The 16,825-nt window shown below is 38.6% G+C and overlaps 1 protein-coding gene across 1 annotated transcript in view; it reads left to right on the top strand.

Moving 5' to 3' along the window:
• The window catches only part of LOC139758278 (probable glutamate receptor), a 57,391-nt gene that overhangs the window by 32,359 nt on the left and 8,207 nt on the right, over nt 1-16,825 (top strand). The window contains exons 5-7 of the mRNA XM_071679487.1: nt 3,308-3,398; nt 6,239-6,539; nt 13,587-13,804. Of these exons, the coding sequence (XP_071535588.1) occupies nt 3,308-3,398; nt 6,239-6,539; nt 13,587-13,804 (610 nt within the window). The remainder of the gene's footprint in view (nt 1-3,307; nt 3,399-6,238; nt 6,540-13,586; nt 13,805-16,825) is intronic.

The raw sequence follows: 16,825 nt of genomic DNA, 5'->3' as shown, positions 1-16,825 counted from the left end.
TCTCAACCACGCTCTTTTTATTTCCACACATCTCTCTTACCCTTACATTAATTACTCGATCAAACCACCTAACACCGCGAAAGAGAGACTTTTGGATGTTAATGTGCTGACAGGTGCAACTGGAGGGATATCTGATCATTATCTTGTGGAGGCGAAGGTGAAGATTTGTAGGGGCTTTCAGAAAAGAAGAGAGAGTGTTGGGGTGAAGCGAGTGGGGAGAGTAAGTGAGCTTGGGAAGGAGACTTGTGTGAGGAAGTACCAGGAGAGACTGAGTAGAGAATGGAAAAAGGTAAGAACAAAGGAGGTAAGGGGAGTGGGGGAGGAATGGGATGTTTTAGGGAAGCAGTGATGGCTTGTGCAAAAGATGCTTGTGGTATGAGAAGCGTGGAAGGTGAGTTGACTAGAAAGGGTTGTGAGTGGTGGGATGAAGAAGTAAGATTATTAGTGAAAGAGAAGAAAGAGGCATTTAGACGATTTTTGCAGGGAAAAAATGAAATGAGCGGAGATGTATAAAAGAAAGAGGCAGGAGGTCAAGAGAAAGGTGCAAGAGGTGAAAAAGAGGGCAAATAAAAATTGGGGTGAGAGAGTATCATTAGATTTTAGAGAGAATAAAAAGATGTTTTGGAAGGAGGTAAATAAAGAGCATAAGACAAGGGAGCAAATGGGAACTTCAGTGAAGGGGGCAAATGGGGAGGTGATAACAAGAAGTGGTGATGTGAGAAGGAGATGGAGTGAGTGTTTTGAAGGATTGTTGAATGTGTTTGACGATAGAGTGGCAGATATAGGGTGTTTTGGTCGAGGTGGTGTGCAAAGTGAGAGGGTTAGGTAAAATGATTTGGTAAAGAGAGAAGAGGTAGTAAAAGCTTTGCGGAAGATGAAAACCAGCAAGGCAGCAGGTTTGGATGGTATTGCATTAGAATTTATTAAAAAAGGGGGTGACTGTATTGTTGACTGGTTGGTAAGGTTATTTAATGTATGTATGATTCATGGTGAGGTGCCTGAGGATTGGCGGAATGCTTGCATAGTGCCATTGTACAAACGCAAAGGGATAAGAGTGAGTGCTCAAATTACAGAGGTATAAGTTTTTTGAGTATTCCTGGTAAATTATATGGGAGGGTATAGATTGAGGGGATGATGGCATGTACAGAGCATCAGATTGGGGAAGAGCAGTGTGGTTTCAGAAGTGGTAGAGGATGTGTGGATCAGGTGTTTGCTTTGAAGAATGTATGTGAGAAATACGTAGAAAGGCAAATGGATTTGTGTGTAGCATTTATGGATCTGGAGAAGGAATATGATAGAGGCATATGATGGATAGCTCTGTGGAAGGTATTAAGAATATATGGTGTGGAGGCAAGTTGTTAGAAGCAGTGAAAAGTTTTTATCGAGGATGTAAGGCGTGTGTACGTGTAGGAAGAGAGGAAAGTGATTGGTTCTCAGTGAATGTAGGTTTGCGGCAGGGGTGTGTGATGTCTCCATGGCTGTTTGATTTGTTTATTAATGGGGTTGTTAGGGAGGTGAATGCAAGAGTTTTGGAAAGAGGGGCAAGTAAGCAGTCTGTTGTGGATGAGAGAACTTGGGAAGTGAGTCAGTTGTTGTTCGCTGATGATACAGCGCTGGTGGCTGATTCATGTGAGAAACTGCAGAAGCTGGTGACTGAGTTTGGTAAAGTGTGTGAAAGAAGAAAGTTAAGAGTAAATGTGAATAAGAGCAAGGTTATTAGGTACAGTAGGGCTGAGGGTCAAGTCAATTGGGAGGTAAGTTTGAATGGAGAAAAACAGGAGGAAGTAAAGTGTTATAGATATCTGTGAGTGGATCTGGCATCGGATGGAACCATGGAAGCGGAAGTGAATCATAAGGTGGAGGAGGGGGCGAAAATTCTGGGAGCCTCGAAGAATGTTTGGAAGTCGAGAACATTATCTCGGAAAGCAAAAATGGGTATGTTTGAAGGAATAATGGTTCGAACAATGTTGTATGGTTGCGAGGCGTGGGCTATGGATAGAGTTGTGCGCAGGAGGTTGGATGTGCTGGAAATGAGATGTTATAGGACAATATGTGGTGTGAGGTGGTTTGATCGAGTAAGTAATGTAAGGTTGAGAGAGATGTGTGGAAATAAAAAGAGTGTGGTTGAGAGGGCAGAAGAGGGTGTTTTGAAATGGTTTGGTCACATGGAGAGAATGTGTGAGGAAAGATTGACCAAGGGGATATATGTGTCAAAGGTGGTGGGAACGAAGAGAAGTGGGAGACCAAATTGGAGGTGGAAAGATGGAGTGAAAAAGATTTTGAGTGATCGGGGCCTTAACATGCAGGAGGGTGAAAGGCGTGCAAGGAATAAAGTGAATTGGATCGATGTGGTATACCGGGGTCGACGTTTTGTCAATGGATTGAACCAGGGAATGTGAAGCGTCTGGGGTAAACCATGTAAAGTTGTGTGGGGCCTGGATGTGGAAAGGGAGCTGTGGTCTCGGTGCATTATTACATGACAGGTAGAGACTGAGTGTGAACGAATGTGGACTTTGTTGTCTTTTCCTAGCGGTACCTCTCACACATGAGGGGGTGGGGGTTGTTATTCCATGTGTGGCGAGGTGGCGATGGGAGTAAATAAAGGCAGACAGTATGAATTATGTACATGTAATTATATATATGTATACGTGTCTGGCTGTATATATATGTGTACATTGAGATGTACAGGTGTGTATAATTGCGTGTGTGGACGTGTATGTATATACATGTGTATGTGGGTGGGTTGGGCCATTCTTTCGTCTGTTTCTTTGCGCTACCTCGCTAACGCGGGAGACAGCGACAAAGCAAATTGAATGAATAAAAAAGAAAATAAATAGATATATATATATATATATATATATATATATATATATATATATATATATATATATATATATATATATATATATATATATATATATATATATTTGTGTGTGTGTATGTGTCTGTGAGTACATGTGAGTTTGTTATCTTACTGAATACAGTGGAGCATTAAAACTATCAGAACCGTGTAAAAGTTGTCTTGTTGCCATGTTATAAAAAAGGGAGCTTTTTGTGTTTTGTTAGCGAGGATTACCTTTAAGTTCAAAGGTTCTTATAAGTTACATATGACTTAATATATGTAAACGTGTTAATTATGATGGCTTTCAGAATATGAAAAAGAAACATATCTAATAGTGATACACTGTTTAGATATATCAGGAAGGAGTCTGCTGATTTCAGAAAGTCTAGAGTTAGGTTCGTATAAGATTACGTTTAATATGAAAATAATTATCATTTATGTTTTTCTCTTTTTATTCCTTTGTAGACAGAAATACATACGGTCATTTGACAAAAGCTTCGGCTCCAAGCAAGAGGACGGCTCTTGGTCGGGAATGATTGGTCTGGTAATGAAGAAGGTAAGCGTCAATGGGTCACCAGGAAAGACGACCAAATCTAGTAGCGTATGTTGCAAATAATTAACAGAGGATTTACATTATCTCGCACCCTCCCCTTTTTGTCACCTTTTACGACACGCAGGGAATACGTTGGTAGTATACTTTCTCCCCTATCCAAAGAGATGATATATATATATGTTTTTTTTTTTTTTTTTTTTTTTTATACTTTGTCGCTGTCTCCCGCGTTTGCGAGGTAGCGCGAGGAAACAGACGAAAGAAATGGCCCAACCCCCATACACACGTACATACACACGTCCACACACGCAAATATACATACCTACACAGCTTTCCATGGTTTACCCCAGACGCTTCACATGCCTTGATTCAATCCACTGACAGCACGTCAACCCCTGTATACCACATCGCTCCAATTCACTCTATTCCTTGCCCTCCTTTCACCCTCCTGCATGTTCAGGCCCCGATCACACAAAATCTTTTCCACTCCATCTTTCCACCTCCAATTTGGTCTCCCTCTTCTCCTCGTTCCCTCCACCTCCGACACATATATCCTCTTGGTCAATCTTTCCTCACTCATTCTCTCCATGTGCCCAAACCATTTCAAAACACCCTCTTCTGCTCTCTCAACCACGCTCTTTTTATTTCCACACATCTCTCTTACCCTTACGTTACTTACTCGATCAAACCACCTCACACCACATGTCCTCAAACATCTCATTTCCAGCACATCCATCCTCCTGCGCACAACTCTATCCATAGCCCACGCCTCGCAACCATACAACATTGTTGGAACCACTATTCCTTCAAACATACCCATTTTTGCTTTCCGAGATAATGTTCTCGACTTCCACACATTTTTCAAGGCTCCCAAAATTTTCGCCCCCTCCCCCACCCTATGATCCACTTCCGCTTCCATGGTTCCATCCGCTGACAGATCCACTCCCAGATATCTAAAACACTTCACTTCCTCCAGTTTTTCTCCATTCAAACTCACCTCCCAATTGACTTGACCCTCAACCCTACTGTACCTAATAACCTTGCTCTTATTCACATTTACTCTTAACTTTCTTCTTCCACACACTTTACCAAACTCAGTCACCAGCTTCTGCAGTTTCTCACATGAATCAGCCACCAGCGCTGTATATATGTATATATATATATATATATATATATATATATATATATATATATATTTTTTTTCTTTATACTATTCGCCATTTCCCGCGATAGCAAGGTAGCGTTAAGAACAGAGGACGGGGCCTTTGAGGGAACATCCTCACATGGCCCCCTTCTCTGTTCCTTCTTTTGGACAATTAAAAAAAAACGAGAGGTGAGGATTTCCAGCCCCCCGCTCCCTTCCCTTTTAGTTACCTTCTACGACACGCAGGGAATACGTGGGAAGTATTCTTTCTCCCCTATCCCCAGGGATAATATATATATATATATATATATATATATATATATATATATATATATATATATATATATATATATATATATATATATATATATATATATATATATATATATATATATATATATATATACATACACATATATATATAATATATATATATATATGTATATATATATATATATATATATATATATATATATATATATATATATATATATATATATATATATATATATATATATATATATATATATATATATATTATCCCTGGGGATAGGGGATTAAGAATACTTCCCACTTATTCCCTGCGTGTCGTAGAAGGCGACTAAAAGGGGAGGGAGCGGGGGGCTGGAAATCCTCCCCTCTCTTTTTTTTTAATTTTCCAAAAGAAGGAACAGAGGGGGCCAGGTGAGGATATTCCAAAAAAGGCCCAGTCCTCTGTTCTTAACGCTACCTCGCTAACGCGGGAAATGGCGAATAGTTAAAAAAAAAAAAAAAAAATATATATATATATATATATATATATATATATATATATGTATATATATATATATATATATATATATATATATATATATATATATATATATATATATATATATATATATATATATATATATATACATATATATATATATATATATATATATATATATATATATATATATATATATATATATATATATATATATATATATATATATATATATATATATATATATATATATATATATATATATATATATATATATATATATATATATATATATATATATATATATATATATATATATATATATATATATATATATATATATATATATATATATATATATATATATATATATATATACGTCGAGATGTATAGGTATGTATATGTCCGTGAGAATTTTGTCTAATGATAAGAATAGATGATTCCTGAGTCGGTTTATGTAAGTACTACCAAACACAATTGAGACTTCAACGACTGAATAAGTACAAATCCTGTGGCAGCGTTATGCTTATATCTAAAACCTTTAATGCAACTCAAAGTAAACTATAAATAGAAGATTATTCCAAATAGATAAAGGAATGTAAGTTTTTTAATTTCATTTTTCTAGATTATGAAGTAACGATTTCTTAAGATTAAGAACAATCTTTATTAACTTCACAGAGAAAAACTGAGTTTTCCCAGCTCTGTAGTTAGCAGCCAGTATCTGATATGATTACGACAAAATCATTATTTCCAAAATTTTTGGTAAAATTGTTTGAAGAAAGACAAATACGAGATGCAATATAATCAAGAAGCATAATGGACATTGTCTGTAACACTAATGTAAGATAAAAGGATCATAATTATGAAAATGATCGTAACAATAATATCCTTAACATCTTTGTTATGCATTATAAAAGATTCATAAAATCTATCTATTTTCCATATACGCAGGTGGCAGACTTCGCTACGGGTCCCTTCATTATGTCTCCGGCTCGAGGTGAAGTGGTAGACTTCTGCTGGCCAGTGTGGACAGATGACGTAAGGATTCTGGGAGCTCGAGGACGGCCAGAGGTGGACCCGTGGGGCTTTCTGCTGCCCCTGACGCCCCTGGTGTGGGTGGCCATCCTGACGGCGCTTTTGGTGGTGCCTATGATATTGTTCCTAATCTCTTATTACGTCCAACTTTATGCACAGAAAATAAGATGGTGGTTTATGAATATATTTGACTTTACTCGCATTCTGCTCCAACAAGGTAAATCTGATATAATCCTGCCGAAATCTTACATTATCAAAGAATTGATTTCCTCACTTGGTGGAAGGATGGAGTGAAAAAGATTTTGAGCGATCGGCGCCAGAGGCGAGCAAGGAAATAGTGAATTGGAACGATGCGGTATACCGGGGTCGACTAAACCAGGACATATGAGACGTCTAGAGTAAACCATGAAAAGGTCTGTGTGGCTTGGATGTGGATAGGGAGTTGTGGTTTCGGTGGATTACAAATGACAGCTAGAGACTGAGTGTGAACGAATGTAGCCTTTTCTGTTTTCCTGGCACTACCTCGCTGACGCATAGGGTAGCGATGCTGTTTCCTTGGGAGTGGGGTGGCACAGTAATAAATGAAGGCAATCAATTATGAATACGTACGTGGGTATAAATGTATATGGCTGTGTATGTGTATGTATATGTATGTATATGTGTATATTTGTATGTATATGTGTGTATATGTGTATATGTTGATATGTATAGGTATATGTATGTGCATGTGCGTGTTTGAACGTGTATGTATAAATATGAATATGTGCATATGAGTGGATGGGTCTTTCTTCGTCTGTTTCCTAGCGCTACCTTTGTGACGCGGAAAATGGCTCATCGTCCTCAGAGGATCAGATTAGGATGTCTGAATATGTGTGGATATAACAAAGATGAGAAGAAAGAAGAGATAGGTAGTATGTTTGAGGAAAGAAACGAAGCTCATGGGTGAAGGGGAAGGGCGGTTTGGGTAAGTCTTGGAAGCAAAGTCAGGGGTAGGTGAGAGGGTAAGAGGTAAGGAAGGAATTGAACTATTCCTGAAGCAGGAGTTGTAGGTTTGTGATAGAGTGTAAGAGAGTAAATTCTAGATTGATATAGGTAAAACTGAAAGTGAATGGAAAGAGATGGGTGATTATTGGTGCTTATGCATCTGGTCATGAAAAGAGAGATCATGAGGGGCAAGTGTTTTAGGAGTAGTTGAGAGAGTGTGTCAACAGCTTTGGTGCACGTGACCGGGTATTAGTCATGTGTGATTTAGATGCACAAGTGAGTAATGTGACAGTCGAGGGTATAATATGTGGGCATGGGGTAGTCATTGTTGTGAATAGAAATGATGAAGAGCTTATGGACTAGTGTAATAAAAAACGACTAGTGACTGGGACTACCTGGTTTAAAAAGAGAGATATACATAAGTATACGTATGTGAGAAGGAGAGATGCTCAAAGGGCAATATTAAATTACCCGTTAAGTGATAGGCGTGTAAACGAGAGACTTTTGGATATTAATGTGTTGAGCAGGGCAGCTGGTGGGATGTCTGATCACTATCTTGTTCAGGCGAAGGTGAAGATTTAAAGAGGTTTTCAAAAAAAGAGAAAATGTTAGGGAGAAGCGAGAGGTGAGAATAAGTGAGCTTGGAAAGGAGATTAAGTGTGTCTTGGTAAAAGATGAGAGCAAATGACGTGAGGAAAGTGGGAGAGAATTAGGATGTATTTAAGGAAGCAGTGATGGCATATGCAAAACATGCATGTGACATAAGAAACGTGGAGGTAGGCAGATTAAAAAGGGTAGGAAGTGGTGGAATGAAGAGGTAAGGCTGTAAGTGAAAGAGAAAAGAGAGGCGCTCAGACGATACTTAGAAGGAAAGAATGCAAGTGACTGGGAGGTGTACAAAAGTAATCGCCAGGAGGTCAAGAGGAAGGTGCAAGGGTTGAGAAAGAGGGCAAATTGGAGTTGGGGAGAGAGAGTGTCATTAAACTTTACGGAGAATAGAAAGATGTCCTGGAAGGAGGTAAATAACGTGTGTAAGGCAAGAGGAAAATGGGGCCATTGGTGAAGGGGGCAAGAGTGGATGTGATAACAGGTAGTGATGGAGTGAGAGGGAGATGGATTTAGCGTTTTGAAGATTTGTTGAATGGGTTTGATGATACAGTGGCAGATGTAGGGTGTTTTGGTCGGGTGGTGGGCGAAGTGAGAGTCAGAGACAATGGTTTGGTTAAGAAAGAAGAGGTAGTGAAGGCTTTGCGGAAGATGAAATCCAGCTCGGAGGGAGGTTTGGATGGCAGTGCAGTTGAATTCATTATGAGAAGGGATGACCGTGTTGTTGATTGATTGGTAAGGATATTCTGTGTATGTGTTGATTATGGTAAAATGCCTGAGGATTGGCGGAATGCATGCATAGTGCCACTGTACAAGGTCAAATGGAATAAAGGTAATTGTTGAAACTACAGAGGCCTAAGCTTGTTGAGTATCCATGGAAAATTGTACTGGAGGGTATTGAGGGAGAAATAAAGGCATGAGACAATAGAATTTGAGACGAAAATTGTGGTTTTAAAAGTGGTAAATGTATGTGAGAAATATCTAGAAAAACAGGTGGATTTGTATGTGGCAGTTATGGATCTGGAGAAGGCATATGATAGGGTTGATAGAGGTGCACCGTGGAAGACCTTAGAAATATATTGTGTGGGAGATAAGCACCCAGAAGCATTAAGAAGTTTCTAGTATAATTTAGTCAGCGGCAGGGGTGTGTTATGTCACAATTGTTGTTTAATTTGTTAATGGATGGGGTTGTTAGAGAGAAAAAATGCGATGGGTTTGGATAGAGGGGCGAGTATGAAGTCCGTTGCGAATGAGAGGGTCTTGGAAGTGAATCAGTTGTTGTTCGCCGATGATACCGCAATGGTAGCTGATTCGATTGAGAAACTACGGAAATTGGTGACAGAGTTTGGAAACTTAGGTGTAAGGAGAAAGTTGAGAGCAAAACAGTAAATATCAGCGAGGATATTAGGCTGAAAAGGGTTGAGGGAAATGTTAGTTGGGATGTAAGTTGAATGGAGAAAAGAGAAAGAAGTGAAGTCTTTAAGATGTATGGGAGTGTAATTAGTAATGAATGGAACAATGTAAGCTGAAGTGAGTCATAGGATTGGAAAGGGAGCTCAAGTTCTGAAAGCGATAAAGACTTTGTGGAAAGAAAAGAACGTTATCTAGGAGAGCAATAATGGGAATGTTTGAGGGAATAGTATTTACAACAATATTTTTTGATGTTAGGTGATTTAATCGAATAAGGTATGAAAGGGTAAGACATACATTTCGTAAAAATAGGGTGTGGTTGAGAGAGCAGAATAGGGTTTGGAAGTATGGCACAATAAGTGAAAAAGGTTGACAAAGAAAACATACGTGTCAGAGGTGGAGGGAAGAAGGAGAACCGGGAAAACAAAATGGAGATGGAAAGATAAACTGAAAAACACTTTCAGCGATAAAGGAATAAAAATGTAGGAGGGAGAAAGGCATGCACAGAATAGAGAAAATTAGAACAATGTTGTACACTAGGTTCAATGTGCTGACAATGGAATGAGCCACGGAATGTGAAACTATCGAAGAAATTCATGGAAATGTCTGAGGATAAGGAGCTGTGGTTTCGGTGCATGATATATGACAGCCAGAGACTGCGAGTAATCGGTTGAGGTCTTTCTTCCTCTTCTTACTGTCGCTATTTTCCTTAAGCAGGGTATGGTGATGCTATTTACTGTACGGAGAGATGGCGTCATGAATGATTGAGGCGAGTAGGTAAGAATATATACATATGTTTAAATATGTCATACACACACACACACACACACACACACACACACACACACATATATATATGTATATATATATATATATATATATATATATATATATATATATATATATATATATATATATATATATATATATATATATATATATATATATATATATATTATTATTATTATTATTATTTTGCTTTGTCGCTGGAATAACAACCCCCTCCCCCCTCATGTGTGCGAGGTAGCACTAGGAAAAGACACCAAAGGCCCCTTTCGTTCACACTCAGTCTCTAGCTGTCATGTAATAACGCACCGAAACCACAGCTCCCTTTCCACATCCAGGCCCCACAGAACTTTCCATGGTTTACTCCAGACGCTTCACATGCCCTGGTTCAATCCATTGACAGCACATCGACCCCGGTATACCACATTGTTCCAATTCACTCTATTCCTTGCACGCCTTTCACCCTCCTGCATGTTCAGGCCCCGATCACTCAAAATCTTTTTCACTCCATCTTTCCACCTCCAATTTGGTCTCCCACTTCTCGTTCCCTCCACCTCTGATACATATATCCTCTTGGTCAATCTTTCCTCACTCATTCTCTCCATGTGACCAAACCATTTCAAAACACCCTCTTCTGCTCTCTCAACCACACTCTTTTTATTTCTTCACATCTCTCTTACCCTTACATTACTTACTCGATCAAACCACCTCACACCACATATTGTCCTCAAACATCTCATTTCCAGCACATCCGCCCTCCTGCGCACAACTCTATCCATAGCCCAAGCCTCGCACCCATACAACCATACAACAGACCCTTCTCAACTGGTACTAACAAAAGCAGAGGGATAACAATACTTATACAAGGTCAGGTAACCCTTGCATCTGACTAAATGTAACCTTCACATATGCCCATATGTAACCTAAGGAATAAGTTTAACTCATCATCTGTAACCTGAAGGTCAAGGCCTTGACCATATGGGATGGTTCGCTCCTCCCTTCTTGTGTCCTCTGATAGTTTTACCACTTTCATAGCCCTTTCGCAAACTGTTCTGTTGAGCAAAAACAGCTTATTTGATAGACTAAAATTTTACAGAGGATGCATCAGTAAAAAAGAAGCTTTAAGATATAAAAGACACTGGTGATATGTATGATATATATGAAGAATGTTCAATGTATGTATTAGTGATAGTGAAATGGGAAGAGATTTCACATTAGAGGTTTATGAGCATAGGCAAGAGCTGAGAATTAAAAGTGCTATTTCCTGTCATGTTAGAGATTTTAGTCTTATCTTTGACTGCAACAACCATTTTGAAGTCTTCAAATTTAATGATTGAGCCAAGAGAATTGTTGAGTCTAGTCTAAGAAGTTCCATATATATATATATATATATATATATATATATATATATATATATATATATATATATATATATATATATATATATATATATATATATATATATATATATATATATATATATATATATATATATATATATATATATATATGTATGTGAGAAATACTTAGAAAAGCAAATGGATTTGTATGTAGCATTTATGGATCTGGAGAAGGCATATGATAGAGTTGATAGAGATGCTCTGTGGAAGGTATTAAGAATATATGGTGTGGGAGGAAAGTTGTTAGAAGCAGTGAAAAGTTTTTATCGAGGATGTAAGGCATGTGTACGTGTAGGAAGAGAGGAAAGTGATTGGTTCTCAGTGAATGTAGGTTTGCGGCAGGGGTGTGTGACGTCTCCATGGTTGTTTAATTTGTTTATGGATGGGGTTGTTAGGGAGGTAAATGCAAGAGTTTTGGAAAGAGGGGCAAGTATGAAGTCTGTTGGGGATGAGAGAGCTTGGGAAGTGAGTCAGTTGTTGTTCGCTGATGATACAGCGCTGGTGGCTGATTCATGCGAGAAACTGCAGAAGCTGGTGACTGAGTTTGGTAAAGTGTGTGGAAGAAGAAATTTAAGAGCAAATGTGAATAAGAGCAAGGTTATTAGGTACAGTAGGGTTGAGGGTCAAGTCAATTGGGAGGTGAGTTTGAATGGAGAAAAACTGGAGGAAGTGAAGTGTTTTAGATATCTGGGAGTGGATCTGGCAGCGGATGGAAGAAGCGGAAGTGGATCATAGGGTGGGGGAGGGGGCGAAAATTCTGGGGGCCTTGAAGAATGTGTGGAAGTCGAGAACATTATCTCGGAAAGCAAAAATGGGTATGTTTGAAGGAATAGTGGTTCCAACAATGTTGTATGGTTGCGAGGCGTGGGCTATGGATAGAGTTGTGCGCAGGAGGATGGATGTGCTGGAAATGAGATGTTTGAGGACAATGTGTGGTGTGAGGTGGTTTGATCGAGTGAGTAACGTAAGGGTAAGAGAGATGTGTGGAAATAAAAAGAGCGTGGTTGAGAGAGCAGAAGAGGGTGTTTTGAAGTGGTTTGGGCACATGGAGAGGATGAGTGAGGAAAGATTGACCAAGAGGATATATGTGTCGGAGGTGGAGGGAGCAAGGAGAAGAGGGAGACCAAATTGGAGGTGGAAAGATGGAGTGAAAAAGATTTTGTGTGATCGGGGCCTGAACATGCAGGAGGGTGAAAGGAGGGCAAGGAATAGAGTGAATTGGAGCGATGTGGTATACCGGGGTTGACGTGCTGTCAGTGGATTGAATCAAGGCATGTGAAGCGTCTGGGGTAAACCATGGAAAGCTGTGTAGGTATGTATATTTGTGTGTGTGGACGTATGTATATACATGTGTATGGGGGGGGTTGGGCCATTTCTTTCGTCTGTTTCCTTGCGCTACCTCGCAAACGCGGGAGACAGCGACAAAGTATAAAAAAAAAAAAAAATATATATATATATATATATATATATATATAATATATATATATATATATATATATATATATATATATATATATATATATATATATATATATATATATATATATATATATATATATATATGTTATATATACGTATATATATATATATATATATATATATATATATATATATATATATATATATATATATATATATATATATATATATATATATATATATATATATATATATATATATATATATATATATATATATATATATATATATATGTTGATTAGGTAAATACGCATACATACTGTGCATGTATATATGAACACATGGTACAGTTACAGGCCACTGAACTTTCATACGGTGATCCTTCATAGAGAACTCATTTCGTGTAAACTTAAGCCTGTTTTTAGGCTACAAAACACGTAGATTCATTACCGTTGCATGATTACTATATAATTGTTTAACTATTTCATACAAACATTTCACTTTTTCGATTAGTTTATTGCCGATTTCTCATGAGGAGTACTCAGTTATGTGTTATATTTCTAAAGGAAGTACATGATGTTTCATCTTTTTCGATGCAATATGTGTTATAACCAATATAAGAATCTTTGAGGAAATTGATCTCAACATTTGATATCCAGACATACTTTTGACGATGGACTGGTGGTGGTATAGACTGGTGCTGGGGATGTGGATGATGATGACACTAGTGTTAACACGGAGCTACGCCGGCAATCTCATGTCTCTTTTGGCCGTGAGACACATCCCACAACCTTACCAGACCCTCCGGGACGTTCTGGGTGACCCGTCTGTAATCATGATATGGCAAAAGCACTCAAGGAATGAACAGTATCTTCGTGTATGTTCTATTACAATTTTTCTACTGATTTTCTTATATGAATAAGGTCTCACGGCGAATTATTAGAAGATTATCAAATTATTTGTCATGTAACGCTTCAGATGTTTTCCAGAAACATCTTAGTTGATGTGCTATTCAAGTTAATGTCTTCTCACTTAGATTCCCTGCAAATTTCACAAAAAGTCGGCAGAATTTATGTCTTCGTTTTAAGGGCAATATTATATGAAGCAAGAATGTTTACAGCTTTGCAATGATCTTAAACACTTGGAAAAGCTTTCCACAATTTTGCGACTGGTGGTAAACAATGAAGGACGACTGTCGGTAAGCCAAAACCCGAAGCAACCAACAGATTCGCCATATTCTTATTCTTTTAAGATACCATTTGTTTGAGGACTTTATGAAAGTCAAATCAACCTATATAGCTATGCGAGTAAGACTTTCATTGCTACCCAGCAGGTACCAGGAGAGACTGAGTGCAGAATGGGAAAGGGTGAGAGCAAAGGACGTAAGGGGAGTGGGAGAGGAATGGGATGTATTTAGGGAAACAGTGATGACTTACACAAAAGATGCTCGTGGCATGAGAAGTGTGGGATGTGGGCAAATTAAAAAGTCTGAAAGGCGTGCGAGGAATAGAGTGAATTGGAACGATGTGGTATACCGGGGTTGACGTGCTTTCAATGGATTGAACCAGGGCATGTGAAGCGTCTGGGGTAAACCATGGTAAGTTCCGTGGGGCCTGGATGTGGAAAGGAAGCTGTGGTTTCGTTGCATTATTGCATGGCAGCTACAGACTGAGTGTGAACGAATGGGGCCTTTGTTGTTTTCCTAGTGCTACCTCGCACACATTTGGGAGGGATGGGGTTCTTATTTCATGTGTGGCAGGGAGGCGATGGGAATGAATAAAGGCAGACAGTATGAATTATGTACATGTGTATATATATATATGTCTCTGTGTGTATATATATGTGTACATTGAGATGTATCGGTATGTAAATTTCCGTGTGTGGACGTGTATGTATATACATGTGTATGCGGGTGGGTTGGGCCATTTCTTTCGTCTCTTTCGCGGGAGAAAGCGACAAAGCAAAATAAGTAAATGAAATAAATTTCGTGTTTCATTTTCCCCGTGGACTCATAGGAATATATATATATATATATATATATATATATATATATATATATATATATATATATATATATATATATATATATATATATATATATATATATATATATATATATATATATATATATATATATTATTTATATTTATCTATTTTCCTTCCTCGCTGTCTCCCACTTTAGAGAGGTAGCGCAAGAAAACAGACAAAGGAATGGCCCAACCCACCCACACACACATGTATATACATAAACGTCCACACACGCTAATATGCATACCTATACATCTCAACGTATACATATATATACACACACAAACATATACATATTTACACATGTACATAATTCATACTGTCTGCCTTTATTCATTCCCATCGCCTCCCCGCCACACATGAAATAAGAACCCCATCCCCCCAACATGTGTGCGAGGTAGCGCTAGGAAAACAACAAAGGCCCCATTCGTTCACACTCAGTCTGTAGCTGCCATGCAATAATGCAACGAAACCACAGCTCCCTTTCTACATCCAGGCCCCACGGAACTTACCATGGTTTACCCCAGACGCTTCACATGCCCTGGTTCAATCCATTGAAAGCACGTCAACCCCGGTATACCACATCGTTCCAAATCACACTATTCCTCGCACGCCTATCAGACTCCTGCATGTTCAGCTCCCCGATAACTCAAAATCTTTTTCATTCCATCTTTTCACCTCCAATTTGGTCTCCCACTTCTCCTCGTGCCCTCTACCTCTAACACATATATCCTCTTGGTCAATCTTTCCTCACTCATTCTCTTCATGTGACCAAACCATAACAAAACACCCTCTTCTGCTCTTTCAACCATACTCTATTTATTACCACACATCTCTCTTACCCTTACATTACTTACTCGATCAAACCACCTCACACCACATATTGTCCTCAAACATCTCATTTCCAGCACATCCACCCTCCTCCGCACAACTCTATCCATAGGCTTCGCCTCGCAACCATACAACATTGTTGGAACCACTATTCCTTCAAACATACCCATTTTTGCTATCTAAGATAATATTCTCGACTTTCAAACATCCTTCCAGGCTCTAAGAATTTTCGCCCCCTCCCCCACCCTATGAATTACTTCCGCCTCCTTGGTTCCATCCGCTGCCAGATCCACTCCCAGATATCTAAAATACTTTACTTCCTCCAGTTTTTCTCCATTCAAACCTACCTCCAATTTGACTTGACCCTCAACCATACTCTACCTAAAGAACTTGCCCTTATTCACATTTACTCGCAACTTTCTTCTTTCATACTCTTTACAATACTCATTCGCTAGCTTCTGCAGTTTGTCGCATGAATCAGCCACCAGCGCTGTATCATCAGCGAACAACAACTGACTCACTTCCCAAGCTCTCTCATCCACAACTGACTGCATACTTGCCCCTCTTTCCAAAACTCTTGCAATCACCTCCCTAACAATCCCATCCATAAACAAATTAAACAACCATGGAGACATCACACACACCTGCCGCAAACCTACATTCACTGAAAACCAATCACTTTCCTCTCTTCCTACACCCACACATGCCTTACATCCTCGATAAAAACTTTTTACTGCTTCTAACAACTTGCCTCCCACACCATATATTCTTAGTACCTTCCACAGAGCATCTCTATCAACTCTATCATATGCCTTCTCCAGATCCAATAATGCTACATAGAAATCCATTTCTTTTCTAAGTATTTCTCACATACATTCTTCGAAGCAAACACCTGATCCACACATCCTCTACCACTTCTGAAACCACACTTCTCTTCCCCAATCTGATTCTCTGTACATGACTTCACCCTCTCAATCAATATCCTCCCATATGATTTACCAGGAATACTCAACAAACTTATACCTCTGTAATTTGAGCA

Source organism: Panulirus ornatus, chromosome 30 (assembly GCF_036320965.1).
Source record: "Panulirus ornatus isolate Po-2019 chromosome 30, ASM3632096v1, whole genome shotgun sequence".
In the NCBI taxonomy this organism is placed as follows: domain Eukaryota; kingdom Metazoa; phylum Arthropoda; class Malacostraca; order Decapoda; family Palinuridae; genus Panulirus; species Panulirus ornatus.
Note: the sequence above shows the minus strand (reverse complement) of the source record. Positions and strands in the feature narration are given on the sequence as shown.